This window comes from Strix uralensis, chromosome 27 (assembly GCF_047716275.1).
Source record: "Strix uralensis isolate ZFMK-TIS-50842 chromosome 27, bStrUra1, whole genome shotgun sequence".
In the NCBI taxonomy this organism is placed as follows: domain Eukaryota; kingdom Metazoa; phylum Chordata; class Aves; order Strigiformes; family Strigidae; genus Strix; species Strix uralensis.
This window is the reverse complement of record NC_133998.1, coordinates 3,723,203-3,750,683: the sequence shown is the minus strand read 5'-3', so window position 1 is coordinate 3,750,683 and position 27,481 is coordinate 3,723,203. Positions and strand designations below refer to the sequence as shown.

General features: G+C 41.7%; 1 protein-coding gene across 8 annotated transcripts; it reads left to right on the top strand.

Moving 5' to 3' along the window:
* Positions 1-302: 302 nt before the first annotated feature.
* HNRNPM (heterogeneous nuclear ribonucleoprotein M) lies at positions 303-26,595 on the top strand. 8 transcript variants are annotated; one of them, XM_074851898.1, is made up of 14 exons: positions 303-490; positions 12,800-12,917; positions 15,432-15,629; positions 16,017-16,170; positions 17,228-17,277; positions 17,588-17,648; positions 19,633-19,734; positions 20,324-20,368; positions 20,768-20,842; positions 21,320-21,418; positions 24,137-24,190; positions 24,836-24,918; positions 25,222-25,273; positions 26,163-26,595. In XM_074851898.1, the coding sequence occupies exons 1-14, from the start codon at positions 351-353 to the stop codon at positions 26,324-26,326; spliced, it is 1,395 nt and encodes a 464-aa protein (XP_074707999.1). In that variant the 5' UTR covers positions 303-350; the 3' UTR covers positions 26,327-26,595. The 8 variants fall into 8 exon arrangements, with proteins under 8 accessions (XP_074707999.1, XP_074707992.1, XP_074707994.1 ...); XM_074851891.1 differs by having other exon boundaries at positions 306-490; positions 24,137-24,918; XM_074851893.1 differs by having other exon boundaries at positions 307-490; positions 12,800-12,893; positions 24,137-24,918.
* The last annotated feature ends 886 nt before the right edge of the window (positions 26,596-27,481 follow it).

Below are 27,481 nucleotides of genomic sequence, written 5' to 3'. Positions count from 1 at the left end.
TGCTTAGCTTGAGCGAAGGAGTGTGTGTGCGTGAGGTGATCCATGGGTAAGTGCTCTAATGCTGCCAAAGGTCCCTCAGCAGCAGTGCACTATGTAATCCCGATAATAGGGGCGGCCCTACCTCGCCGGCAGGGACAGGGCAGACGCGACTCCCGGCGTCCCCCCAGGCCGCGGCTCTCGGGCGCCGCCCGCCCTGCGCGGGAAGCGCGGCGCGGCAGTGCGCATGCGCGGGAAGCGCGGCGCGGCAGTGCGCATGCGCAGCGCCGTTGCCGCCCGGCCCCCGTCCCGGCGTGCCTCGCGCGCAGCCGGCGGGGCGGGCTCTCTTCACACAAAGGCGCAGCGCTGGGAAAATGGCGGCGACGGCGGCGGTAGCGGCGGCCACGGACAGCGCCGGCGGTAAAATGGAGGAACCGGCAGCGGCCGCGGCGACGGCGGCGGCTCCGCCACCACCTAACGGGGCGAGCAGTGCCGGGGATGCGCCCCCCAAGAGGTAGGGTGGCCGCTGTGGGGCCGCGCTACCGCCTGGGCCTGCCGCGGCGCATGCGGCCTCCCCGCGCCGCGGGCCTGGTCTGAGCCGGGTTGGGAAGGGGAGGGGCCAGGGCCGGAGCCGGGGTGGGGGGGGGGCTGTCGGCGGGGCCGGCACTGAGGCCAGGGCCGCTTCTGGGGCTAGGACCGTTGTTCGCCTCCGGGCGCGCCCCGGGAGCCCGGGTGGGGCCTACCCGCTGCGGCGCCGAGACTGGCGGGCGTGGAGCCGCCCCGGGAAGGCGCGTCCGGGGGCTCCCGCGGCCTGAGGTCGGAGCGGGGAAGGAGCCGGTCGCTCGTCCTGGCGCTGTGTGCACTGCGCAGGCCCCGGGGTACGGCGGCCAGGGAGATCCTGCATATCTTTGCGTATCCCGCTTAGGAAGTGCTTTCCCTGGGCCTTAGTGGACAATTTAAAGCCTCTCCATGACGTATAGGCTGTGCCACCGAGATGGTTTTGATTTTTTGTTCTATCAATGGCAGGTTGTAGTAGCTAAGCTCCTCTCGGACAGTCATCTGTCAAACAGCTGCAACATTTGGAGCAAAGTGTGCTCTCTTTTGTGGTTGATGATTTACCTGTGGAGTGGGTTAGGAACACGAGAGACCTCAAACCCTCAAGAGTGAGAGCTTGAAGGTGATGCCAGGCACTAAGTAAAGGTTGTGTTTCTGATGTCATTAGAATGTTACAGAGATTTTTTAAAAAAGTGCAGGTTACAGTTCGAGGTCTGTAAATGTGGGGATGATGAGCAGAAAAAGCTTGAATTGCTTGTCACTTTACTATGTTAATGCTAACATTATTTTGGAAAACTTCATGGTTAGCAAAGCCTTTTTTTTAATACAAAATGTGTGGAATAAAGAACGAATTTTCTTCAGGTAATTTTTGGCCTCAGGCCTTGCATGCTGTGGAGATAAGAGTTGATTTTGAACCTGATGGTTCTGTGAGTAATGTTTCAGACTTGAGGTCAGATTTCTTTATCTGCTGTTCCTGGGGTGTGTTACATAGCTGTGTGTCAGTCAGGCTGCTGGTTGCTGCAGGCTGTTATGCCCAGGCATGTTGCATATCTGTAGTGTGACCCAGAGCTGAATGACAGAGGCCAGGTCGATGGTCTGTAGTTAATTTGAGATAATACGGGTATGGTGGGGAGATGACGGTGTGTCTCAGTTCGAAAAACCACTCTCATCTGCCTCTGCTGCCTGGGTTTGTGCAATGTGTTTCACAGGACCAGGAAGGTAGTTGGCTTTCCAAGTGTCACTTTTTGGGCAAAACGTCTGTATCTGGTTTTTTTCCAGCACAAAATAGTTCAGCTGTGCTTATGGCAACTGAAAAAACACTCACGCAGCTCTTTCTGCCTTCTTCCTGCCAGGCAGAGACAGGCATGTCCGTTCAGGAGCGGAGGCAGTCCTGATCCCGCAGGGTGGGGATCCCAGTGTCACCATGGCACATGATGCGGTGACATGTCATATGTTAGCCTGGGCTAGGGAAGGATCTTCTCATCTTCTCTCCTTCTCCTCTGGGTAGCTTGGAGGACATTCATGTCTTGGATTCTGTTTATGTCTCAAAAAGCTCACTCTTGGCAACTGTAGCAGAGCCTGCAGGTCTAGGTAACACATAATCCATAGTTTGCTTTATATGAGGAGATGATTTATTCCTGGAAGCATAAGTAGAGATGTCTACTTTGTTCTGATTTTTTTTTTTTTTCCCCGGCCCCCTTTATATTTGGAGTTTCTCCAGACAGCTTATCTTTTTATCTAGTATCAAGCTCCATGTAGCAAAGCTAACGCATCTACAGTGATAATGCCAGCGCTCACATGAGTGTATTTTCGATGTCCTTGGGTGGAGGAGAGGGGGATCTGCCTATACTGGATTTTGATTCTTGCTGTATTTAGTGATTTCTGGTACACTTACTGGGTCTAGGTGGCATGTTTTAAGAAATCTTGCAGAGGAATGTGCCTAATAGTCTGTTTCTTTGGAGGAAGCAAGAGCTTCCCTTTCAGTTTCTCCTTCTACACGTATTACAAACGGGAGAATTTTCATTTAGTCTTGATGAAGCATTTCAGTTCTGTAACCCAAGGAAAAAAAAAATCAGAGTGGATAAAATATCTTCTGAAAAGAACTACTTAAATGCGTTATTTTCTGTAGATCTTACATTAGCCTTGGTGTAAATGGATCACAGTTACTCAGAGTGGTTCCTTATTGGGACGGGGAAGCTGCTGTGGGCATTTCATCTCACTTGCCCTTCAAACTTAGGGATACTCACAGGCATGGTATGTTTTGGAGGTGATGTGGAGCTCATTCCTTTCTGCTGTCTAGAACTAGAACTCCCTTGAAAGATGCCCTAGACATTCAGTTGTTTTCATACTTGGTAACCACATCTTTTAAACCATGTCTGTGGACCTGTGCCTGCCTGTTCTTGTCTTTTTTGTGTGTGAAACCCATGGTGGTGGTGTCTGAAATCCTGCAAAAGAAAAAGAACAAACCTCTGAAGTACTTTCCTTGATGCTTCTTTTGACCTGGCTGGATTTTGTTACACTGAATATGATAAGGAGTATGTTCTAGGCTAATGCTTGTATTTAACAGCAAGTACTGTGGCTTGTCTGAATTCTTTACAGGTATATTAAAGTTTGAGGTGTTTTTAAGCTGACTTGAGAGCCTCAAATGCGGGTTTGCAAAAAATGTCTGCATCATACCGCGTTACTTCGAAGCGTGTTATACAGCAGTTCAACCCAGGGGGAATGTAAATAGTTCCAGTCTGAGGAACAGCCATAAAAAACTGGGTGTAGCTTTTAACACAAGCACTAAATTTGTGTTATTTCTTCAGGCAAACAGAAGTTAAAGTGTTAGAAAGATTGTCCTATTTTGAGTCTATTTTGGGGTTTTTAATTACTTCATTACTCAAGAAACTTTAAAGTTCAGTGGAGGAAAGTCTAAAAATTTCCCTTTTTGGTAAAATAAATACTGTACATAACTAAAGAATACTTTAAAAAATATTTTAATTTAAATTTTTAATTTTAATAATTTTTCAGCATATTACTTACATGCAGAACCTGTGTCTCTTGGCATGTAGTGATAGATGATGGCTATACTTAGAGCCAAATTCTGTTTGTGGTTGTGGCTGTATCCATAAAGTACAGTATTTTTGTGTGTTTGCTTGTAACATATTCTTGTGGCTGAAAAAGTGTAGGCTGCTATGTAATAAAAATGAGGAACCCACTCAAATATACTTGTTTCGTTGGTGTTGGATTTTTTTGGTGTTTTTTTTTTTTTTTTTTTTTTTTTTTTTTTCCCCTGCAGGCTCTTGTATCTGTTCGGTGATTGAAATGGTCCTAAAGCAACGGACAGTGTTGTTGCAGAATTGTGTTCACATCAGAGCCAGACTTTCTGGCGTGGCTTGGACTTTGCAGGGCTACATAGGTTTTAAGTTGAGCAAAAGCTCAGTGTGTGTACAGATGAGTTTTGGAAACTTTTCCAGCTTTTTTGACTAACCGTGTTCTCATAAATTCTTTCTAAAGATGTATTTCTGCATATTCTCAACCAGCACAAAGTGAACAATGAGATTAATTGGATTAGTTAAGGAAATCATGTCAGGCTGAGGCTGAAGTATTTAATTCTCCTGTTTTTTTTTTAATACTGTTATTCAGGGGCATTTGTGTCCTATTAACACTTGATAGTCCTCTAGGTTGGTTGAGAAATAGTCTTCATTTCTAATTTTTAAATTTTTTGATGTGTTAGAGCTGGTATTCTGAAATAGTTAAAAGAACTATTCAATACGTTTGTTGGAATGCACAGAGGCTTTGAATTTGTGTCATCCAAAACCTGTATGTGTTGGAGGAGAAAGAAAGTGTTAGGTAAGAGTCATTGACCTGAGTGCGTAGTTAGAGGATTATTTTGTTAAAATTCTTCTAGTGTAAGACTAAAAATATGGTGAGTCAATGTATTATTTGACTTAAAGGTATTTAAGTAGTATAGTGTGCTGTGGAGAAAATAAATAGGGTGGATGTCTGGTCTGGAGCGTTATGAGGAGGAGTGAGGCTTGGTCGGCTTTAAAGAGATTCAGCTTAAGAAATAGAAATCTTTGGTTACATTGGATAAATGTGGGAGAAAATAGTGGGTCTTCATGACGTAAGTTGTCTGCTGTTAGGAAATCTTTGTTACAATACACTATGTAGCACTGGAGCGTTCCAGCTTTGGTTGAAAGGTGTACAATTTTGCAAACGAAAATGGATGAAACTTTGCCAGTTCTGGTTTAGTTTTAAGAATGTAACAAGTTATGTTCCAAGAGGTGGTATGACATTGATGCAATGCCAGAGTAGTTAATGTGTGTGATTATCTTTCTTTGCTTGCAGTGAAGGTGAACGACCAAGCCAAAATGAAAAAAGAAAAGAGAAAAGTGTCAAAAGAGGAGGAAATCGCTTTGAGCCATATGCTAATCCTGCTAAAAGATACCGAGCTTTTATTACAAATATTCCATTTGATGTGAAGTGGCAGTCTCTGAAAGACCTGGTCAAAGAGAAAGGTAATGTACAACTCAGGTGGCCAAGTGATGTCTGTCATCTTACTTGTGGCTGACTTTGTTTGTAAACTTAAGAGTTGAAGTTCTGGGTGGACTTAGTGACATGAGTTTTGTAAAAGGTCTTGAAGCCTTTTTGGGTGTTGCACAACATCTGCTCCCTGGCAGCCTTCCAGATGGATAGTTCCTTTATAGGCATGTTGGCATAGAGCTAATAGTGCTTCATCGGAGTTTTAAAGAGTATTTTTCTTAGGGGGAAAAAAAGAGGCTTTCATCAGGTTTTAGCCTTGACATGCAACAAAACTTTCTGAAGCATTTCAATGTCTTTTGGGTAATAAAGGTAGATATTTACTGCTGATCTGGTGCGTGTATATATAGCTGTGTCCCCAAACTTTGTAGTGATTTGTGCTTCGATAAAGATCCATGCTGCCGTTTGATAGCAGTAAAATGTATTTAAGGGTGACCTGCAAAAAAGAAAAATCAGGTTTGTACTTTGGCATGTGCTGCAGCACAGTTAGGGCTTTGGATATCATGTTCACGGTGTTTCCCCCTTCCCCACTTCTATTTAACTGTCCCATGTGAATGGGAGCCGCCTTAGTTTGTTGACCTTAGCATCTTCATCTCTTGAAGAAGATGAAGAAATTGAGCTGACTACTCTCAGGTGGTGACGAGTCTAAATGTAGTGTTATTTCTTTAAGCTGATGCCCAACTTACTAGTTTTCAAGTCACCTTGGAAATGCAGCGGAGTGGCAAGAAAATACTTGGCTTCTCCATCGTTAAAATGTCTCAGAACAAGCTAAGAGTAACTAATACAGCCATTCCTCTTGTGGGTCACTTCTAAAATACATAGCATCAGTCATAAATGTCTTGCAAAATAGTGATCAGTGTTCACTTGTGTTTGAATTGGGTAAGGAATGATAGTTAATGTGTTCACAAGGTGTGGCCTAACGAATGGGAGAACAAATTTCCAGAGGGTTTTAAAATGTTTGTCTTTGGAGGCAAAATGGAACTGAGTCTGCGTAATGAACTTCAGGAGTATAAGCCCTGGGAAACTTCCATAATTAGAGGCTGTGAAGTGTTGATGCTTGAGATTCAGCAATGGTTTTCTGTAACACGAAGAATTACAGTCTGAAAGATTGCTTTAACAGGCCCTAATTATGAATGGTCCCTTGCCTTAAACTATGCTTTCACTTTGCTACACAAGATACATTGGTTAATAGGAGTATCTGTATGTGTAGATGTCTAATTTTAAGTACTATGTTGAATTCCGTTCCAAGTGTCTTGTGGTTTCTCTCCAGTTCACGTGGATGGAAAAGTCCGGTGTGAGATTGTTTCCTGCCTTGCTGTTCAGCTGCTCATTCCAGCAGATACTCCTAGGGGAACATTGAAACCTCTCCATTCTGTCTGCAGGGCTTGTTACGCTAAACATTGAGAAGCATTGTTCTTGGTTTTTGGGACTGCTTGTTAAAATACAACAGTCTAGATTTGCTGTGTAGTTGCGATTCACTCTAATTAGTCACTGACTTCTACCAAATTGGTGCTCTTGTGCTGTGCTTGAACTTGCTCAATCGGTACTTCTTGATACAAGGCATAGTAGTTCCAAGAACCAGGAATGTGACCCTGGAAAAATCTAAATGTTAGAATTCTTGGTTTGTAAGTGTAAGAATTACAGGCCAAACGTTCAAGGTTTTGGGAGCACGTGAAAGAGATCTGTACCCAAAGGGTAAACATAGGCATTTCATGACTGCTCCATCGCTTGGCAGTTGTGAAGACTTAAGCTGTTAGCAGCAATGGCATAGCAGGTTGCTGAACGTAGGAGGAGTTCACCTCCATCGGCTGGTTTGCGTCAGTAAGTATGGTTTAGGAGACATGAGCTTTGAGGTCTGCTCATATTTCTGCAACCTGGTTTTTTCAGATGCGTACAGTCTTCTAAAGGTGACATCTCTCTCAAGAGTAATGCCTTGGTTCAGTCATTTCAGTGTATTTGTTGGTGAAACTCAATTACAGGTATGCAGTATGACATACTTGCTAATGAAATTAAAAAATGTTCTTGTTTGACACTCCCTTGTATTGGCTGACAAACACAAGGTTCTACTAAACTGACGTAATCAGCATTGATAACTGGCAATTGGTGAATGGCTTCAGGAGAAGAATGAGGCAGCAGTTCTTCAGCATGTAAGTGGAGTCTAAACGTAAACACGATTGAATGCTAAATAGCTGTCTTAATCTGTCCCCAACAACGGCTCTGTCTTAGGGAGTAAAATGGTAATGCTTCATGGCAGCTGGCGTAAGTGAGGTGGTACCATATGATAAAAAAGAACTTGTATTTGAATTGGAGATATTCATCAATTCCTTTAGGAAATACAGACTTCTGTGTTTTAAACCTTTTTCCTGACCGGAGTAGCAGGATGGCATACAATACAAGGAGAAAGATTAGCTGTAAAATGAGGCAATATTTATGTTCTGCTCTGTTGCAAAGCTGGGGGCAGCTGCAGGCAAAGCCACGCTCATGTCGCATTCAGAGATTCCAGGACACCCCGGAGACTGTTTGTATTAGCGTGGTTGTACCCACCTTTACGCAAGGCAGAGCTGTAGTATGGAGCAGGCACGCTTACCTCTTCGTGTCAAAGCCTGGGTGTGTCAACAGATGTGAGGAAAAGAACCAACAAAGCTTTCCCAGCTTAAAACTTTCTGTGAAGAAGAGCAGCTGCTAAACTTCATGTGCTGCCTTCTTTCTTGCTCCATCTCCAGAAATTTTTGGAACCTTTTGTGGCCTCCTAAAGGTGTAACTCACACCCTCTTGCTATTGTACTCAATCCCAGAGGTTAAGTACTGGTGAGCACTTTTGTTACTTCGGTACTAATAGCTGCTACTCCAGTACCTGAAGACAGCTGTTACTGGAGAGTCCCCTGGGTTTCGGTGCCCAAGATTCTGTCGCAACGTGCTTGCAGACTGAAGTTTTAGGTGGGCAAAGAGAAAAGGATGGATAGGCCATGTGGAAGTGCTGTTCCACATCTGCCTCGTTTCCCCCTTACTTTCAGTAGATGCGCTAATGAGTTGCTCTGTTTTTCCCTGGCCTCAACTGTCTTTTCAAGGAGGCACTGTCCTTCATCAGTGGCTGCAATGAGCTTGTTCTCTCCCTCTTTCCTCCCTGGGCTCTTAAAGAGCCAAAATTTCCCATATTTTTCTCTGGGTTCTCTCATGCAAAAGTGAGATTTCCCTTCCCCTACTGTATAGGAAAGCTTGCGAACTCTTCTCTCGCTCTGCTTTGGGGAGAACGTTTATCTTTTCTCCTTTTAACTAAAGCTTTGTACATGTATAAAGTGTGTTTCTCTTCTCTCTCCCCAGCCCAAGTCCCCCACGTAACTTTTTAGAGGTTGTCTGTCATGAGCTTTAAACACTGTAAATGAAGGAGGAGCTGTGGCCAATTCTGAATTGCCTCACGTTGAAAGTATGAGGCTCTTGATGGCAGCGTCCTCTTGAATCAGTCACATTGCTTGTAGTTCTTTACTTCAGAAGATGATGGGACATTCGTATAGTTTTGGTAATGTCTTGAGAGTCTTCCTTCTCTAGTATTTACTTTTGACGCTCTAGGCCAAAGAAATTACCGTGATATAAAGCATTTACTCCTTTTTCAGTTTCTGTGTTTCTCCTCTTGTTGAGACTTGCCTCTCTGCACTTTTCATGCCTTTCAGAGCTTCTTGGTTTGTCGATAACTGTTAAAATCATACTGCCCAACTTTAGAGTCTTCAAAGTTGACATCTACATCTGAGCTGGTTATCCTGGTTACTTCCCAAGTATGTCCTTAGGGTTAGCGAACCCAGCTCAGCCATGCCTCAGGTCACCATCTGGACATACCTATCTGAACTTCCTGAACAGTCGCTGGAGAATATCTGAATTCTGACAGACCAGCCTGGCTTGAACACCTTAATTTTCTGTGCAGATGAACTTTGGGAAGTGGATATAAAGTTTGAGGGGGAGTGAAAATATGACTGTAATGATAAGTAACAGTGGAGATCCCTGTGGTTTGTATTTCTAGTTATTGCAGTGATTTCTGCTCCAGTCTCTTGTTTTAGGAAACGCTGAGTTTCTGAACTTTCTCACGTGTGAGGTTTAAAGAAATAAATCGGTCTGCTCTAAGATAAGTCTTAAAGACACCATGGGGAACATGTTCCTTAATTATACTTGCATTGACTTAGAACTAGTATTTTCTGCAAGTTTTATCTCCCTTTGGAGGCTGGTCCAATAATAAACTTGAGTTTTTTAAGTAAGTCTCTTGTGCTTGAATGACATTTCTTCACTTACGGATATGGGATATCTTTCCTGATATAAACCAACTGTTCTCTAGCAGAAAGAAAATCTGCCTGGATCACTGTGCATTTCTTCTGCTCTCTGAAGCAGGTTTAGTACGTGGATATCTGCTGTTGGTACTTTTCCACGGCTTAATTGCATGTGCACTATCATAGGTTACCCTTGTCTGCTACTGCTGCTTTATCCCCAGTGCCTGATGTTCTGATACGCTGTGGTTTGGGATCTAGAAAAAAGCCAAATAAAATGTGACCCAGTGTATGTTCTTAAAAAAAAAAAAAATTTCCTTTGCCAGCCTCAAACAGTGTCTCTTGCAAGAAGTGTCATGTTGAATCATTTTACATGTTTTTTAGGTGAAAAAGTACATTTTTATTGCAGTTGTTTTGCACTCTGGACTTGGTGTCTTGGCTACTGAGCTATTACACTATTTGTGGCGTTCCCCTTCCCCTGCTTTTTTTTTTTTTTTTTTTTAAATTTGGCTATTCAGGAAGTTCAGATGTCCTTTGAAGGAAAACAGCTACTTCAAGATGTATATTTAGTTTCTAATGTACGTGTCTATAAGGCTCAAATGTGAAGCACTGAGCAAAATTGGCACATAGTAGATTCTTCCAAGTGTGACAAACAATTGCTGCTGTGATAGACTCCTGGAAATCTGTGGTTCAGAGCTCAGATTTGTTAAAAGAGTAAATGTTAAATCATGTTTAATCTGTTACGTTCAAGCTTGGCAAACTTCTTTGGAAGTGTTTGTGTGGATCTGAAGGAAGAATTGTAGCTGAATTTGATTAGTGGTTGGGAGAGGAGAGCCCTCAATCCAGGGGCTCAGGAGTGTTATTAGGAGCAAAGTCACAGACTTCCAACCTGTGACTTTTGGCCTCTGTGAAATGGCGTGGTTTTGTATTGTAGGTAATCTGGGAATTTGTTGTCTTCCTACATAAATTGTTGAATCACATTTGCATTCTTGATCAAAGTTTGGTTGGACTCTGGCTGCTGCTGTTGAGATGGATGGCTTCAGAATGACTTGGTAATGCTGAGTATTTGGACTCGGTGCATGGCCACCATGTGCCACCAAGGACTAGTCCAGGAGGGCTGTTTACAGCACAGTCCCTTTCGCTACACAGACTGCGGAAACAATTCCATGTATGCTGTGTGATCTCCTATTGTTCAGATTATAGGATGGAATTAATTTCCTTAGGCTGTATTTCAAGAAGTATTGTTCAGATTGTGAAGCTATGGACAGTGATCGACCACTGATCTGCCCCGTCCCTTTCAAAGGGACTTGCTTGGTAGTCTCAACCAGTCTCAAACACTATCCTCATAAAAACACAAAGGGATCAGAGTTTGTTTATTCTGTCTAGCTAACTGTTCTTTGGCTGGAATGCTGATATTGCTAAATCATTTGTTTAAATAAGAAATGGAAATGAAAAAAAAGTAGTGATTTCATTAAGCATTCCTTTTCTTTCAGCAAGAGGGACCTTTCAGGATGTTCGTTTTGCATAATGACACTAAGTGTCCTGTAAATGACTGGTCCTGTGGGAGATCAGGCTGAACACCTCTTCCTATCTGTCCCTTGCTTGAGTGTGAGACTCCAGTTCCTTGCTCAAAGCATGTTATCAACCTTCAGACTGGGTCGTGGTTTCCCACAAAGACTGCTTTCTGCCTTTCAGATAATGCAACTTGGAGTCCTCCTGTCTTAAACTTAAAAACTAGGAATTCTAAAACCAGAAAGAAGGTCAAAAACGTTTTTTTCGATGATTCTTCTGTATGCCAGTCACTTCAAAGGCAGCAGCCATTTCGGTAGTTGTATTCTGGAGGTACATGATATGGTTACGTGGTTATAAAAAGGCAATCCTAATCTTGTGAGGAAAGGTGCAGAAGTAGTTTTCCAGTGTGTTTTGCCCTTTGCTGTAGACGGTTTTGTCTTGAGAGCAAATGTCGGACTGTTTGACACTACTTATTGAAGCTAAGAAATGGACTTTATTGGGGCTTAACAAAAGGCTGAAAACCTGCTGAAATAAATAGTAGGCAGTCAGTGATCTCTCGGTGTCTCGGAACAGTCTGACTCCCTTTTTGGAAGTTTGTCTTTAAATCCAGAGAGAGGCAAGTAACTGTTGAAGTTCTGGACAACAGAGACAAGATTGCATACTATGTAAGGTGAAGGAAACTTGTTCTTGCAGACTTTCCCATGGATTTGGATTGCCTCAAGTAATGAGTGGGTGCTAAAGATCAAGGAAACTGATATTGTGGAAATAGCTGGCTTTTGAAGTGGAGGAAAATCAAGAACATCTTTAACTGTTTTAAGACTTTACTGCATACCTGTAATTGTCCAGTTTTGTGGTCTAGAGAACATGGAGTGTTTCTGGGCTTTCTTATAAGGCAGAGGCTCCATACACGGTTGTTGATTGTTCTAAATTCCCATTGTTTTCTTGGCTTTTCTCCCTTGGTATATGTGTCGTCTGGAATCTGATTTGTAGTTGGTGAGGTAACATACGTGGAGCTCTTAATGGACGCTGAAGGAAAGTCAAGGGTAAGTGTTTGAGAGATTTCTTCTGTGGATTTTCTACATGACAAATGTAACTGTATGGTGGCGTGGAACGAAACGCAGTCAGGAAGGTAGAGAGTGTGTATGCTTAGTGGCTATAACAGGATTGCTTAAAGCTTCTTTTGGGGTGGGGAGGAGGTGGGATGGGGCCTCGTAAACAGTGTTAGGGTGGTCTTCCACTGTGTTCAGTTGGCGTTGGCTGTTTGAATGACCCACGGACCCTAGCAGTATGTATAGTGGTACGGAATATTAACGTAATACTTGTGTTTTGGAAAACGTCACTGTAGTGGTTTGCTGAATTTGTAAGGCCAGTGTGCAAAAGCAGGTTCTGTAAACTACACTTCCTGTGCCAGTAAAGAGAAGTCAATTCCTAAACGTAAATGTATATTGCCATCATAGGTACTTAAGTCCTTTAGTCCAGTGACAGTATCTTACAGGGAGAAAAATAGTAGGAGCACGCTTTCCTGAAGGATATGGATTTAGGGTGAGAGAATATGGCAAGGGTTTTGCTGTATGACAGGGAAGAACAGGTCACATGAAGCGTGTGGTATTTTTCTTGGAGAATCGGGACTTAGTTCTGTTTGTTACAACTTCAGAAACTACAGTTTAATCCTGTTAACGCATAAGAAATTATATCTTATGGAATTCAAGTATTGAAGGCTTTATTGGGTAAGATTATGTTTATTTTCACTATTAGGGCTAACTAATGTGATTTGACTTTAAAGAAAAAAAAAAAAAGGTTTTTTTGTGTGTGTTGTGCTTTTACTTACTTTATTTCTTCTTTCTTCCCTCCTCTCCTCCCTGTAACTCGCCTGTGAAATCATCTCATCAGGGATGCGCGTAAGTTCACTTATGAATTTATAGCAAGAAATGAGGAAACTCTTAAAAAATAAGCAATGTTCTTAGATGTCTTGTATCCCCACAGTGTTGTTGAATTCAAGATGGAAGAAAGCATGAAAAAGGCTGCAGAGGTTTTGAACAAGCATAGTCTTGGTGGAAGACCATTGAAAGTGAAAGAAGTAAGACGTGCATCTGTTCTTTCAGTATGTTGAATTTGAAGGTGAAGGGGTAGTTCTTAGTCAAGATTTATGGCGGACTCATTTGCAGATAAGAATAATTGACAAAAGGCAGGACTCATCAAATAGGATTAAAAAAAGACAGTCCACCCTTTTTTTACCATCAGCATGTACTGCTGAATTTGAGTTTGAACGTGATTATCAAGACTAAACTTGATTTAAAGAATAGGTGCTGATGGTAGCAATGCAGAACTCGGACAAAGCAAGAGTTTGGCTTTAACTGCAGGTATACTTTCTTCTTCAGTTATTTGAAGAAGAAACCTGCATAAGTATTGTTTGGTCTTGACTGCCTTCCCTTTTAATTCTGCATCATAATAAATGTATTCTACAAACAATTCTGTAGAATAAGCTGCTTTCTGAAAATCTTCAAAAATCTGTTTCCATTTTAATGGCTTTGCTATTGTCAACCAGTATGACACGCTCAACTCTACCATGAGTTAATTCTTAACCGCTGACAAATTTAAAATTTTATTCCAGCAATTTGGGACCTGTAGCTGCATTGAAGGTTCAGTTGAACAAAAATAAAAAGGGACTTACTTCAGTGTTAGCATTGACTCTTGGCCTTAGGGTATGTGAGCTGTGTTCTTGGCTAAGCAGGCTTCACGTGCTGTTGTGCCCTGCCCACATAATGGTGGGGGGTGGAAGATGTCTGCATGAGTGTAAGAAAGAGAATGTGTGTAGAAGGTTTGCCCTTGGTAACCTGCTTCTTGCTGTAGTCTGAGGAGCACTCGGGAAGAAGGATGAGGACAGCAAATGGCAGCACTTCTCAGATCTGGCAGATTTTGTAAGTAGAGTAATGAATTCTGGGGGCAGCAGCCTGCTTCTGGGTACAAGCTGTCTTCTGGCACTGTTGACTTCTCACTACCTCTTAAAGGAAAGAAGAGGTGAAATGGAAGGTTAGAAAAACATAGTTGTACCTGGAAGTTGTCAGGCACTGACTTTCCTAAGGGGCCCTTGGAAGAAAAAGCTATTGAGTGAGCCACATCTGGGTCAATTTTCCTGTTAATGATATACCGTTAGTACTGGAAGTCAGGTTGCCCTTTGGTTCAGTTCTTGAAGAGGTACTTGTAATTTGCCTAGCTCTTCATGAAACTGTTGGCGTACTTGAATATTTCTGCCTGTATGACACAGAACAGAAATGATAGTTGAAATCAGTGAAGAAGCATTTTGTCAGTATTAGGGACTTTAGCAATGCTTATCCCCCCCAAAGTGCCCCAGTCTGACTGTGTGGAATGAATTTGTGGATTATTGTGGATGACCATTAGCATCAGTTTTGCCAGCTGTCTGGTTCATACCTCTCCGTGTTGGCTGTCTCACTGCTGAGGAGCATGAAGGCATTCAAGTGACATGATGATAAAAATTATTATGTGGCAGAATAGATAAAGCTCTGTGCCTGATCAGAAGGCTTTGGTTTGTATGACAACCGCTCCTTGACTTTCTATTGGAGCTAATCTGGTTTTAAGCAATACCCTATTTTAACAGTGAAATAGGAAAATTAAATTGAGAAGTGACTTGTATTCACTTTAATGTGTTCTCCACCTCAGACTACTATGATTTTCTGTAGCTGAAACAATCATGTGAAAGCTATCCTTTCTCTAGTTTTCAAAATGTGCTATTGTTTAGTCTTAAAATTCGGATCAAGATTAAAATTAACTTGAATAGCTTTTATTTTTAAAGCACCTGTATTTCTGACTAATCAATTATATTTGACATTTCACTTCCTTCAGCAGTCTTGCAGTGCTGGTGCATTTTGCTCACTGAATACAGTGTGACATTTGCAACTTAAGTAACATAAGTTTGCCTTGTATTGTGAAGGTACTTACCTTCACTTTCAGTATAAAGTGAAGTGACAATAATTAATCTTAATTCCTTCCTTGAATTCTTCATCCTATGCTTCATGTTCTCTAGCATGTCCTAAAATTGTGAGATTATGTAGTGATAGGGGGATACATTAGAAGGTGGGGTGTTTTGGCTTAGAAAGCCAATGCGGGGCGGGGGCGGGGGGGGGAAGAAAATGTTGCCCAAACCAACCTTCTTGAAATTGTACACGCTGTGTCTTGTCTTGTAAAGAAGTCCAAATGCAAGGTAAATGAATTGTTGAATTGTTTTGAAGATGCCAAGAGTCAGTTGGCATTTGTCTTCCAAAACCTCTCCAATGCTGTTCTGGGTTTATCAGTCTTTGGAACAGACGTAACTGAGGTTTATTGTTGGTATTGAGTAAGAGGTAACCACTGTCAGAATCGGTGGAAATGCATGACTAGGAATAACTTGCTAACTTGAAGAGTGCTGGCATATTGGTTAAAAGGAAATAAATTAGTGGACGGCAATGATATGTGAAGTAGTTGGCTGAAGAGCTATAGGGAGCAGATAGCCCTGTATGAAGGGAAAGCCCTTCTTTTGACTGTTTTAGTCATGCCACTAAACCCCCACGCATTTAGTAGAGTACGGAGGGAACCGAGTCTGTTGTTTCTGTTTTTGCAGGATCCCGATGGTGAGCACGCCAGGAGAGCGATGCAGAAGGTCATGGCAGCAGCTGGTGGAATGGGTATTGGTCCAGGCCCGGGCGGCCCCGGCATGATCAATATCCCGCCCAGTATACTCAACAATCCCAACATACCCAATGAGATCATTCATGCCCTACAGGCAGGGCGACTGGGAAGCACTGTCTTTGTTGCAAATGTAAGTGCTGTGTAATTCATGAACAGAATATCTGGGTCTTAACGGAGTTAAGTCTGGTGAATTAGAAGAAAAGCCTTAGACTTCCAGCTCTGGTCCAGTAAAACTGAGTAGTACCTTACTCTGTGGCTAGTCTTGTTGATTATCTGTGCTAGTTAAGTTGTAAACTAGGATGTATCCTATGTGTTACGGTGTCTGTTAATTTGTATTTTTGAACAAAGCTAAGAACGTTGCATTAAACTCTGTAGCATTCTTTACACTATTTAAATTTGATCCTATCTCTGTGAAGACTGTTAAGATTGCTCACATTGGGAAACAAAATGTACAAACAGTAAAGCTGTTTTTTGGTGGAAATCTTTTTTCATACTTCCAATATCACTTGTCTTTCAGTTGGATTACAAGGTTGGTTGGAAGAAACTGAAAGAAGTGTTCAGCATGGCCGGTGTTGTGGTTCGGGCAGACATACTAGAAGATAAAGATGGCAAAAGTCGTGGGATCGGCACTGTCACTTTTGAGCAAGCTATAGAGGCTGTTCAGGCTATATGTATCCTTGAAGAGTAACGATGGTAAATAGTAGGCAAGCAACTTAGTAAACAAAACAAGATGAAAATATAAATTGTAGTATTACAAGTAAGGATATTGCTGTGTCAGAGAAAGTCAAGGCATTGCGGTGAATGAAAAACGTAAGGAAAACTGAAAAAAGAAGAAAGGCCATCATGAAAGAATTGTTGCTGTTTGCTCAGAATCATTAACAAAGTGGATTCTCTTTCCCACATTGAATATATGTGTTTCTAGCCCAAACAACTCTAGGTTGTAGCTAGTATTAAAATGCAATTTCTGAGAAAACATTTGTGTTAAATTCCTGTGATGGAGGAATGCAACAAACCCATTTGCAATGTCAGATGGCTTGACCTAGTGTGTTCCTCTGTTCCTTGTATCCTTACACAGTGCAAGCTAAGGTTTGTTATGTAGCAATCTACAAAACCAAACCGAACAACCACAAAGTACAGATGCTACTGTGTGCGTGATCTCTCACCTTGTGGCTGTGGCATGGAAAGGAGGAAAATATTTCCCTCTTTCCCCTCTCAAAGTTTCTATTTCAATGTTAATTCCATTCTGCGTGTGCACCTAAAATTAAGCCTCGTGGGAGCAAGACTTATACAAATTTCACATGATTCACTAGCGTGGCATATTTCAAAATTTGGCTATTTGTTGATTTGGAAATGTTGAGAACTTCTGCATGTTTTCTCCTGTTTTAAGTGGCTAAAGTTACTGATGAAACATTTAGACACCTAGACTGGTTTGGAGTCACATTTTGAGTGATCTTTTAATGAACTTAAACTTAACCAGAAGAGTATTTTTAACTTGTATTTTAATCTTAACAGCCATTCTTTGACTGTTCAGTTATTTGCATTTCAAAGCTTTTTAGTTTTGGAGAAGGCAGAAGGATTTTTGATAATCTGTGAACGATATCTTAAGAAGCAACCCGGAGAGGTGTGGTTTTCTGACTGGGGTTCTGTACTCTGCATCAGATAACGCTTAAAGCTTTAGGGCTTTGCGTGGTTCTAGCACTTGAACGATGATCCTTAATGAAACAACAGCGATGTTTAATGGGCAGCTGCTGTTTGACAGACCGATGCATGTAAAAATGGTAAGTATGTTCAAATTCTTACTGCTTTTTGAACTGGTAATTGTGCTCTTGATGTTGGATGATGTGTGGTTTCAAGGTTGGGTTGAAATACCAGGTGGGGAGGGGAATGTGTGACTTGCCTAATTCCTAGTGATGTCAACCCATGCCATTGGGGAAGGTTAATTCTGCTTATTTTGTTAAAAGACAGTCATAAGTACAGTGAAGATGGCTTTAGCTTTAAATTTCTGTATTTTATTTTTTTTTTTTTAAGAAAAGGAAGAAATAATTTCTTTCTTTTCTCGCAAACTTTAATGTACTGAATTGCGTTTAGGATGAACGAGCCTTTCCCAAAGGAGACTTCTTTCCTCCAGAGCGACCCCAGCAACTTCCTCGTAAGTCTCTCCTGCATGATTGAACATGTTCTGTTTTTTATTTTGCTGTTCAGCAACTGGGGCCCAATCCCAGCCCCAGTAAGACTGGTTCAGGCTTTGGAAAACTGGGATCCAAATGGTCTGAATAATATCAAAGGGGGAAATAGTAAGGAGCAGTGGCTCAGTCTTTTTTTTGGATACCTCTTTCAGCTCATAGCTAGAAGCCTGTCTTAAAACAGTATCCCATTCACGTTCTCAAGGCTTCCAGATCTCTCCATGGCAATTTGAAGACGCCGATGCCTTATAAAACTACTGTTAATAGTGGGATTTAGTGGAAACGTAATTAATCAGTCAATAGGGAAAAGTATGCCCCCTTTTATGTGATGGTATTCTGGGTATCTAATGTTCTTCCTTCAATTGAAAGGGCTGAACTGAGGACCTGAGAATCTTCCAGGTCTTCAGGTGTCTAAAATGTATATAAATATCTGAAGGGATGATATAAAGAAGAGGGAACCAGGCTCTTTTCAGTGGTGCCCAGTGACAGGGCAAGAGGCATTAAGCATAAACTGAAACACAGGAGACTCCATCTGAATGTAAAGAAACATGACTGTGAGGGTGACTGAGTACTGGAACAACAAGTTGCCCAAGAGCCTGTGGAGTCTCCGTCCCTGGAGATACTCAGAAGCTGCGTGGACACGGTCCCGGGTAACCAGCTCTGGGTGGCCCTGCTCAAGCCAGCGGGGTTGGAGCAGATGATCTCCAGAGGTCCCTTCCAACCTCAACCATGCTGTGATAAGATACTGAAAGTATTGAACAGGAAGAGTCTGGGTTGGAAGGGAAGAGTTAGAGGTGAGAGAACACAGGCGTAATTTGTTTAAATACAGCAAAAATGTGAAGTGTGGCTGTTTAACGTAATGCTGTTAATTCAGCCAGTTGCTGTTTTCTTAGGCATGGGAACCAAACCTGTTGTGTGCTGCTAACTTGCACGATGTTAGTGATCATCAACCAATCCATCCTTTAATTAGTTCAGTTTTCTGGTATCGGTCAAAGCCTTACTCAGCAGCGGTATCATTCATGGGTTTTACTGCTGCCTTGACTTTCTATAATGGTGTACTTCTCTTTCAAGAGAAAGTCATTGGGTTCCAATTTAATTATCTTTGTATAAAATTCAACAAATACCAGTGGAAGCCTGTTTCTTGGCCTTTATTGGGGCGGGGAAGGGGTATCTTGTGTTGTTTTAAAACAAGATTCAACACTGCCTGTGTTTATTATGCTGAGCTGTAAATGAGGAAGTCCTCTTCTCATAGGCAAAGAATGCCATTAAGCTGTTGTTTAATGCAAGTGCAAGCAGAGAACGCTTTCTTCCTGATTAACTATGAGGAAAATATGAGGGCTTTTTCTTCTTTCTTTGGACTGGGGAATCCTGAATTCGTTTGGGTACAGGAAGTTTCAAAATTATGCCTGGGGATGATATACTTTGTTTGCTCAGAGAAGAGGCTGGCTGTGTGCTCTGAATTCTATAGGTGGCTATCATAATGATAGGTTGAACTTTGTGGTGAAATTCTTTCCTACAAGGGAAGAACCTTGGCAAAGGTGGAAATAAGCCATTTGTCAATCAAGGGTAATACTGTGCAAAGGTTAGAAGATCTTTATACTAAATTGCCCACTCGATTCTCCTTAGATTGAGGAGTTGCACAAAATAAGCAGTGTTCTAGCCAGTTATTTTTCAGGAGTCAGCTTAAAACCAACCAACCAAGCAAGTTTTCTCAGTAGTAAGCTGGAAAATGGATTATGAGAAAAAAAAAATATTTGAGATAGTTTTTAGTATATTTCAAGACACATCTACTCTGGATTTACTATACGCTTTCATGCTTTAAGTACACACCCCAAAGTGGGAACACAGCAAGCTTTTTGGAGAATGGAAGTCAATTACTTAAGAATAAAACTTGCTGTTTTGTCAAACTATGGAAAGAAGGCTTTTTTGATATCTGAATATTTTCTTCAGATGGTCTTGGTGGTATTGGCATGGGATTAGGACCTGGAGGTCAACCTATTGATGCAAATCATTTAAACAAAGGCATGGGAATGGGCAACATGGGACCTGGAGGTAAGAAGATTACTCCTATGCTTTTGTTTCATGAGAGCTTTAAGCTGTGTAGAAGGTAGATAGCTTTGTTTTGCCTACACAAAAAGTTGAAGTGTATTAGGAGTGTTAAAGCCAAATGAGTTTTTGTTGAGCTAAGTAATGAGCTTGATAATGGAAACTTGAATTTAACCGACTGCTCCATTTTTTTTTTCACTGTGGTCAAGGCACAGCTCTCATTTTCTGACTCTTGAGCATGAGCAGCAGACACTGCAAATATACATTAAACTTTTAAAACCATCTGTCACTTTTAACACTTATTAGTGGGCTTGCAAATCTTTGTTTAGGGTATGTTTAAACAGCACAAGTTTTAAAGAGCCACCTAAAAAGTAGCACACATTCAGCTTTCAATTTATAAATGCCTATGGGTTTTTTCCCCTTTGCTGCTTTATTTTCTGAGAAGGAATGTTGCAATCTACTCGGAGTTATCACATGTAAGCTCTTCAGTCCAAACAGTGGACATGTTGTATGGTCTCTGTTTCTACAGCCAGTCTAATGGCTGAACTTTTGTAGAATTACATCTGCTATATAAAGCTTTCTCTTTTATTTTGAGGAATGGGAATGGAAGGCATGGGCTTTGGAATGAATAAAATGGGAGGTAAGCTGTGTTTTCTTGACGTGTATATAGCTTGGGCTCTCAAATTCATGTAACGTAGCCATATATGTCTGGCAGGCATTTGTGTTCTTTGAAATCGTCACCAATTTAGTAATAACTTGTTTCTTTTTGAGTAATAATGAAACTGCTGTAGGTGTATGGGGAAGGGTTAACACCTCAGATAAAACATGACCGATGTTTTTGTCACGTAACTTGTTAAAACTGCCCTTGGTTTAGGAGATAGCGTCACCGAATTCTGACCAAAGTTTGTTTTGTGCATCAGTGATACGGAGTTGTCTTGGTGCCTGTGAAAATGTTCTGTGAAAACAGCTTATGTGGGTGAAGTGTAGTGTTAAGTTGAAATGCATTGCTAAAGAATCCCTGAAAAATATTTTCTTTCAGGAATGGAAGGTCCTTTTGGTGGCATGGAAAACATTGGTCGCTTCCCAGCTGGAATGAACATGGGCAGAATGAGTGGTAGGCATTAGTTCTTTGTGTTTCCAACTCCTGACTTGTGTTCTCTGAAAACGTAACACTGGAGAGGCTTTCTGGACAGGTCATTTTCCTCTTCTTGGCTTTTATTGGAAAAACTTAAAGCTTAGAGCTAACAAAGTGTGCACAAATCACTCATGGCCTCTGTGCTGTAGACAACAAGTGATGCGTTGAGGTTCTGTTGAAGGACTAGTTTAGAAAGAGAAGAACTGTGCTCTGTCTGTATTCACCAGAGAGACTTCTCCAGAGCAAAGTGGCTGCCTCAAATGTGTTTGTCCTTACTGAGATGAGTCCTGCTTTTGTTGTTTTTTTTTGGTCTCAAGAAGGCATGATAAAATGATCAGGAGAACTTAATGAAAAACTTACCTTGCTGTTAATCTTTAAAAATTATGCCTGTATTAAAATGTTCTCTCAGGAGTCATTTTGACACCCTGAAAAATATGTGTGACTTAATCTTTTCAGAGATGGATCGTGCCATGGGTGGAGGATTTGAAAGAGAATTTGGAAGAAATGAAATGGGAATGTCTCGTAGTTTTGGAGAGACCTTGGAGAGAGGAATAGGTAAGTACATTAAGCTAGGTGGTACTTCTACCTGCTTTTCATACCTGAACTGTGTGTAAAAATCGTGTGTGTTTTGTTGTAACAAACCAGGCTGTATTTTATATATATTTGCTGTAATAGTTTGGTTTTGATCAAACTCCTAAGAGCTGTACAGAAGGCAGATGGATACGGTAGCAGTGATCTGTGGGGCTGTGTAATGGAATTTCAGATGCAACAGGAAACCTCACAGTTTTCATGTACTTGCACGTGCCTTGTGCCTTGAAACTTCATGCTTCACATATATGTGTGTGGCAAAGAGGAAGGTTCTGAGTGATCCATAACCCAGTCCTGTCACTAAAACGTAGTCTGCAGCCTCGGCAGAGGGGAGGAGAAATATGGTAAAACCTTAATTTCCTTCCATTCCTCCCAGACATTTTAGGAATCTGGTATAGACTCACACATCGGATGGTTGAAGAGAAGGCCTTGCTGAGCAACTTGTGCAGCGCTCAAATTAGGGGTGTTCTCTTGGTCTTTCCTTTTGAACCCCAGGGGGAAAAGGAAGACTATCAATATAGCAGATAACTTGGTGTAAAATATTACTTGAACTGAGCAAGGATAGTGCAGGGCTGTTCTGTCTGTAGCAGCTTCGAGGTGACAAAAGGTATTAATGGAAAGATTCAGAACTTGAACATTTTTAATGTCTTCTGTGAGCATCTGTTCTGTGCGAGTACAGCTTGATTCAGCCCATTGCTGAGATTGCTCTGTTATTGCTGTGCTCTGCTAACTTGATATAACTTCAATTAATTTTTAAAGAAAGTGAAATGTAGTGTGGTGCTGCTGGTACAACTCAGATGACTATAAAAATGGATCTTGTATGCAAAGAAGGGTGATCTTTGTATAAGTCATTAAAAAAAGACAAATATTCTTATCTTAAAATTAAGGTTGCAAAGCAAATACAGCCTTCAAAAAAAACCTCAAAGCACTTAAAGCAGCAATTCAGTTATGGTAACTCAATGGTTTTTGGGCTTTTTTATATATATCTCTCATAATGCAATAAAAAGTTTTGAGGGAGATAATATTTAAATAGATAAGCAATGTTATTCATTAAAACACTTCTGAAAAAAGGTTACAGGAAGACTAAGAAAAAAAAACATTTTTAGACTGTCAGCTTTGGCTGTTGTCCATTTTTGAAATGCTACTGGTAAGATACTAAATTTTCTTCAGTGGAAACAAAGTCCTGCTCCTTCCCACTGCCTGTATAACATCTGGCTTCCTAGCAAGTGGAAATATCGGACTATTTCAGTAACGGAGTACTCAAAACTGCAGAACTTCTGCAACAAAGCTGAACCCAAATATCTCAAAGTAGGCAGACCTCTCCCTCTTCCCAATTTACAGAATTAACTTCATTTGCTTAATGACCGAATCACAACATTTCATAACCGAGAGCTGACTCTGCCTGCCTGTACAGGATTAGCCCTTTTCTAGGAGACTGAAAACAAAAGCACAATGCTTCAGCTTTCAGCTGAAGAAATAGTAAATGTTTATTGCTGTTTTTTCTTAATTTAAAAAAAAAAAAAAAGCCAATTTGCTTGCACAAGTATAAATGTCATGTAACCTGGACCCATACTGTTGTTTAAGGTGCTACTGAAGCTCAAAATCCTGAAGCAGGATGAGTGTTGTTCACAAATGTGGTTGCTTCAGTTTTCTTGAGCTCATCTTAGGGTTACATACCTCGTTTCTCTTCATTAAATAATAAAAATATTTAAGCGTGCACTCTTTAAGGCTCCCTTAAATAAGAATCAAACTGAATTAGGATTGTTTTGCAGAGCTCAGTGCTAAACGTGATTTGATAGATGGCCAAGATCCTTCGGACAACAGAAAAATGGCCTAAGCTGGAGGGGAGTGATCCTTTTACTGCAGGACCTTGAAGACTCTGTAGCAGAGTCAGGACAACTCAGTCGAGGGATTTTATGTAGCAGATATAGAAACCCTATTCTTATGTTTTATGGCACAGGCAGCCTTTTTATATTTCCACATTAAAAGGCCAAGCATGCTTTGTGACTTTATAATGGTCATTCTGCTGTGGTTCTTGCGTGGAATTTGCTTTCTTTTTTTTTTTGGTTCTGGTGATAAGAAGGCTCTTGGGTTTGGGCAAGCTTTTCTCATAGACATCTCTCCCTGGCTTGGCAGAAGCAATCTTTGAGTCGCGTCGCAAGGATGATGTGATTTCAATCCTCTTCTAAGCAATCTGTATTTGAACTGTAATTTCAGTTACTGAATTATTATTGTTGCTGTGTCATCCCCAGCGTACTGCACAGGACAGCCAGCAGCTAAGATTATATTTAAAATATCACTTTTGCCACCTGATTTTTCTCCTAGGTTTGCCTATGCCTTCAAAATTTTCTCCTTTGTTTTTCTTGAAAGGCTTTCTTTGTGCATACAGAAGTTAAGCTCCTTAGCGAAGGGATAAACTTTTCTCCATCCCAACTGTAGTGTGTGGTCTGAGATGACTGCTCCCCTAAGTCACGTGTTGTAGTCAGGATGGTCTGCGTAATCACCAGTAGTACTCTTCTTACCATCTGAAATAAAACTTTTCTTCATATTCTGCAGCAACAGAGCACACAGCTTGCAGTAACTTTTCTGAGTAATGGTAGAGCTTAAAGCATTTCAGTAGTGTAAGCATGCATTAGGGTTTTTTGTCCCTGTGTGATTACTGATAATCTGTGTGTTGTGTTGCAGGTGGTGGAAATGCCAGCATTCCTGGGATTGAGAGGATGGCACCTGGCATTGATCGTATGGGCTCAGGAATAGAAAGAATTCCTTCTGGGATGGGGCATGGGATGGAGAGAGTAGGGTCAGAAATAGACAGGATGGGTCTTGTTTTGGATCGCATGAGCTCCAACGTGGAGCGAATGGGTTCAGGCATTGACCGAATGGCCCCTCTGGGCATAGATCACATTGCTCCTAACATTGAGAGGATGGGCCCAGCTATTGAGAGGATGGGTTCTGGCATAGAAAGAATGGGCTCTGGAATAGGCTTTGGTATCGAGAGGATGGGTGCTGCCATTGACCGCGTTGGCACCACGATGGACAGGATGGGATCAGGCGTAGAACGTATGGGTTCTGGCATGGATAGAATGGGCATAGGCATGGAGCGTATGGTCCCTGCCGGAATGGGAACTGGAATGGGGCAGGTGATCGAGAGAATGCCGGCTGGTTTGGATCGCATAGGTGCCACTCCCATGGAGAGAATAGGAATAGATCGTATGGGTGCTGCTAGCATGGAGAGAATGGGCTTGGAGCGCATTGGAGCCACTAATATGGAAAGAATGGGTCCTGCTATGGGGCAGGGCATGGGAGCAGGCATAGATCGAATGGGACTTGCAATGGGAAGCAATTTTGAAAGAACAATGGACATGGAACGTGGAAACTTTGCAGGCAATTTTGCAGGCTCCCTTGGAGGAACTGGAGGACCTGCAGCTGGGGTGGCCAGAAAAGCCTGTCAGATATTTGTGAGAAATGTGAGTAGCCTTCTTCCTACCTCTCCTTCCTCCTGAAATCAATTGGTACTGACATGTTGATCTCATCTGCGCTCGGTTGACTTCAGTCAGAGTATCTAATACTGGATGCTGCCAAAGGTGGACTTAGGTAGGCTTTTGTGAGTTGAAGCCATTTCCTTAGCAGGAGAAGAGCTTTCTGCATCTGTAAGTGAAGATGCTGAACAATGGCTGTCCCAGGATGGAAAACATGTTTTGAAGAGTTGGCAGTGCTTGCAAGTTGTTCAACAGATCCTCAGTAACGGTCTGCTCTTCTCTTTTTCACAGCTGCCTTTTGATTTTACATGGAAAATGCTGAAAGATAAATTTAATGAATGTGGTAAGTTACTGGTAATTACTCTGAGAATTGAATATGAATTAAACAGTAAAGCCTGGCTCTATATGTCCCTGAAACTGGTGTTTAAAATATCACTCAGGCTTACTGAAATGCCAGATCTTAACATTGACAAGTGTTGTGAGGATGTTTACTATCCCAGCTATTCCAGCAAGAATTCTGTGGAGTGAAAAAGAAATAAATGCGTGGCTAGTTGATAACCCAGTTAACTCATGTTTTTCTAAGCCTTTGCTGCCTTCTCTCTCTCAGGGGCTGAGGTCAATAACCTCTTTGCAGTTGCAGAAAGAGATAGAAATAGAGATATGGAAGTCCTGAGAGCTGCTGAAAAGCACCTGCACGCATTCTTTATATCTAAATGAACATAGTTGTCTGGGAAAACTGTCCTTAAAAAAAAAAAACAACAAACAAACAAACAAAAAACTTCTGAATGCAGCTACTGACTGTTGAGGTGTGCTGTTCAGCTTCGGGGAGGTTTTTTTGTGGCAGCAGTTGCTGTGCCCAGACCTTGCTCCCCAGTATTTTGTGCTGCTTGTCTGATGGCAAAACCAAGTCCCAGCCTCATCAGTTATGATGTGAAGTGGGCGTTGATGAGTTGGACAGGGCTTGTTAGCGTGTGCTTTGTTCTGTTCATCTACTTCTGATGCTGCTGCTCGAGTGGGAATTGAGAGAACCCGTTTGAATTAATTAATCTCTTAAACTGAGAACACTTCTTTGAAACAGTGACTTGGTAAAGTTGTCCGGCAGCTTTTAAGTTTCAAAGGAATGGCAGCATCTAAAGGTGTGCTTTCTGTGGCTTGAGGTGGAGAACTGCGGTTTGCCAGACGGTTACGTGGTACCTGCTGGGTTAAACAAGACCCTTTCTTTTCTTTTTAAGGTCATGTGCTGTATGCTGATATCAAGATGGAGAATGGGAAGTCTAAAGGATGTGGTGTGGTTAGATTTGAGTCCCCAGAAGTAGCTGAGCGGGCCTGCCGTATGATGAATGGGATACAGCTCCGTGGGAGGGAGATTGACGTGCGAATTGATAGAAATGCTTAAGTAGTTGCCTTTTTAACACTGATACCAGATTTTTGAATTTGTATTTTTTCTTGTTAACCATTTTAATTTGACTGGATGTAAAGGTGTTAAAACAATTCAGTTGCTTCTGGAGTAATTTTAATTACTTTTTTAACAAATGGATTTCCATTTTACTGTTTTTTGCATTGAAACTGCAATGTGCACAATCTTTTTTTGTAGTTGTGGCATCTTGTTGACATTACAGATGTAAACAGTATGACTTTGATAATAAATGCAAGTTAAAGATTTCAGTCACAGCATCCGTTACTGGCAGCACATCCTATGCTTGCAAAAGTATCTGTAAACTGAGCTCAGTAAACTAGAATTTGTATTCTCTTGTGAAGTGTCAAGCAAGAATGTTCCTCTTGGTTGTCAGTTTATGACAGTATGAATTGGTCTTTAAAATGATGCATTTGTGCATTCGCACCAGTGTTTGAATGTCTTCGGGGTGCAGGGGACTTCCCTTTCCTGTATTCAGACCTAATCAATGACCACTCTTAGCAAAAGGCTGGTAGCTTAATTTTTCTCCGGTGGCAATGCTGATTTTAAAAAAAAAATAAATAAAATATCCTCTACCTTCAGTTGTGTCAGTGCCATTCTGAAGGCCTGAACTGAAAATGGGTTAAAAAACCTGATTTTTTTTTTTTTTTTCTAATGTGGAGCATTCCCGTGGGGGCCATGCACACAGGTGTGTCGGTTCCAGTCAGGAAACAGCTGCTGCAGGTGGAAGGTGGGATATGTCACCTTCTCCTGCAACAAATACAGTTTTAATAACAAACTAGAAATGATTGTTTCGGAATGGGAATTCTTGTGGCAGGAGAGCTGAAACTACATGCCGAAGACAGGATTTCTTGCCCTTAGCTCAGCTGGAGAGCTGCGTGGCCTCCAAATTTAAATTCTTCTTACAGTAACGGGAAATGAAAAGACATCCTCATGGTGGGCTTGGCTGTGTCAGCAGGACTTGGCTCCTTTGCCTCCCCATGATCTCTCACAGGGAGATGTATCAGTATCATTTCTGATCCTGAGCAAGTGCAGAGTGGGGACCGCTGCTCTAAAAATTCACCACCAGGCGTGTTGCACGAAGCTGGCATCCAAACCACAGCCCCTCAGAAAGCTCTTGAAGTGTCATCGACTGCA

What these genes read in the sequence shown, in the direction of transcription:
- HNRNPM (XM_074851891.1), top strand. Translation starts at nt 351, where the DNA reads ATGGCGGCGACGGCGGCGGTAGCGGCGGCCACGGACAGCGCCGGCGGT. An exon ending in GGGCAACATGGGACCTGGAG is followed by an intron (nt 19,735 to 20,323) that starts GTAAGAAGATTA and finishes TTTTATTTTGAG; the next exon opens with GAATGGGAATGGAAGGCATG. An exon ending in GTCAGATATTTGTGAGAAAT is followed by an intron (nt 24,919 to 25,221) that starts GTGAGTAGCCTT and finishes TCTTTTTCACAG; the next exon opens with CTGCCTTTTGATTTTACATG.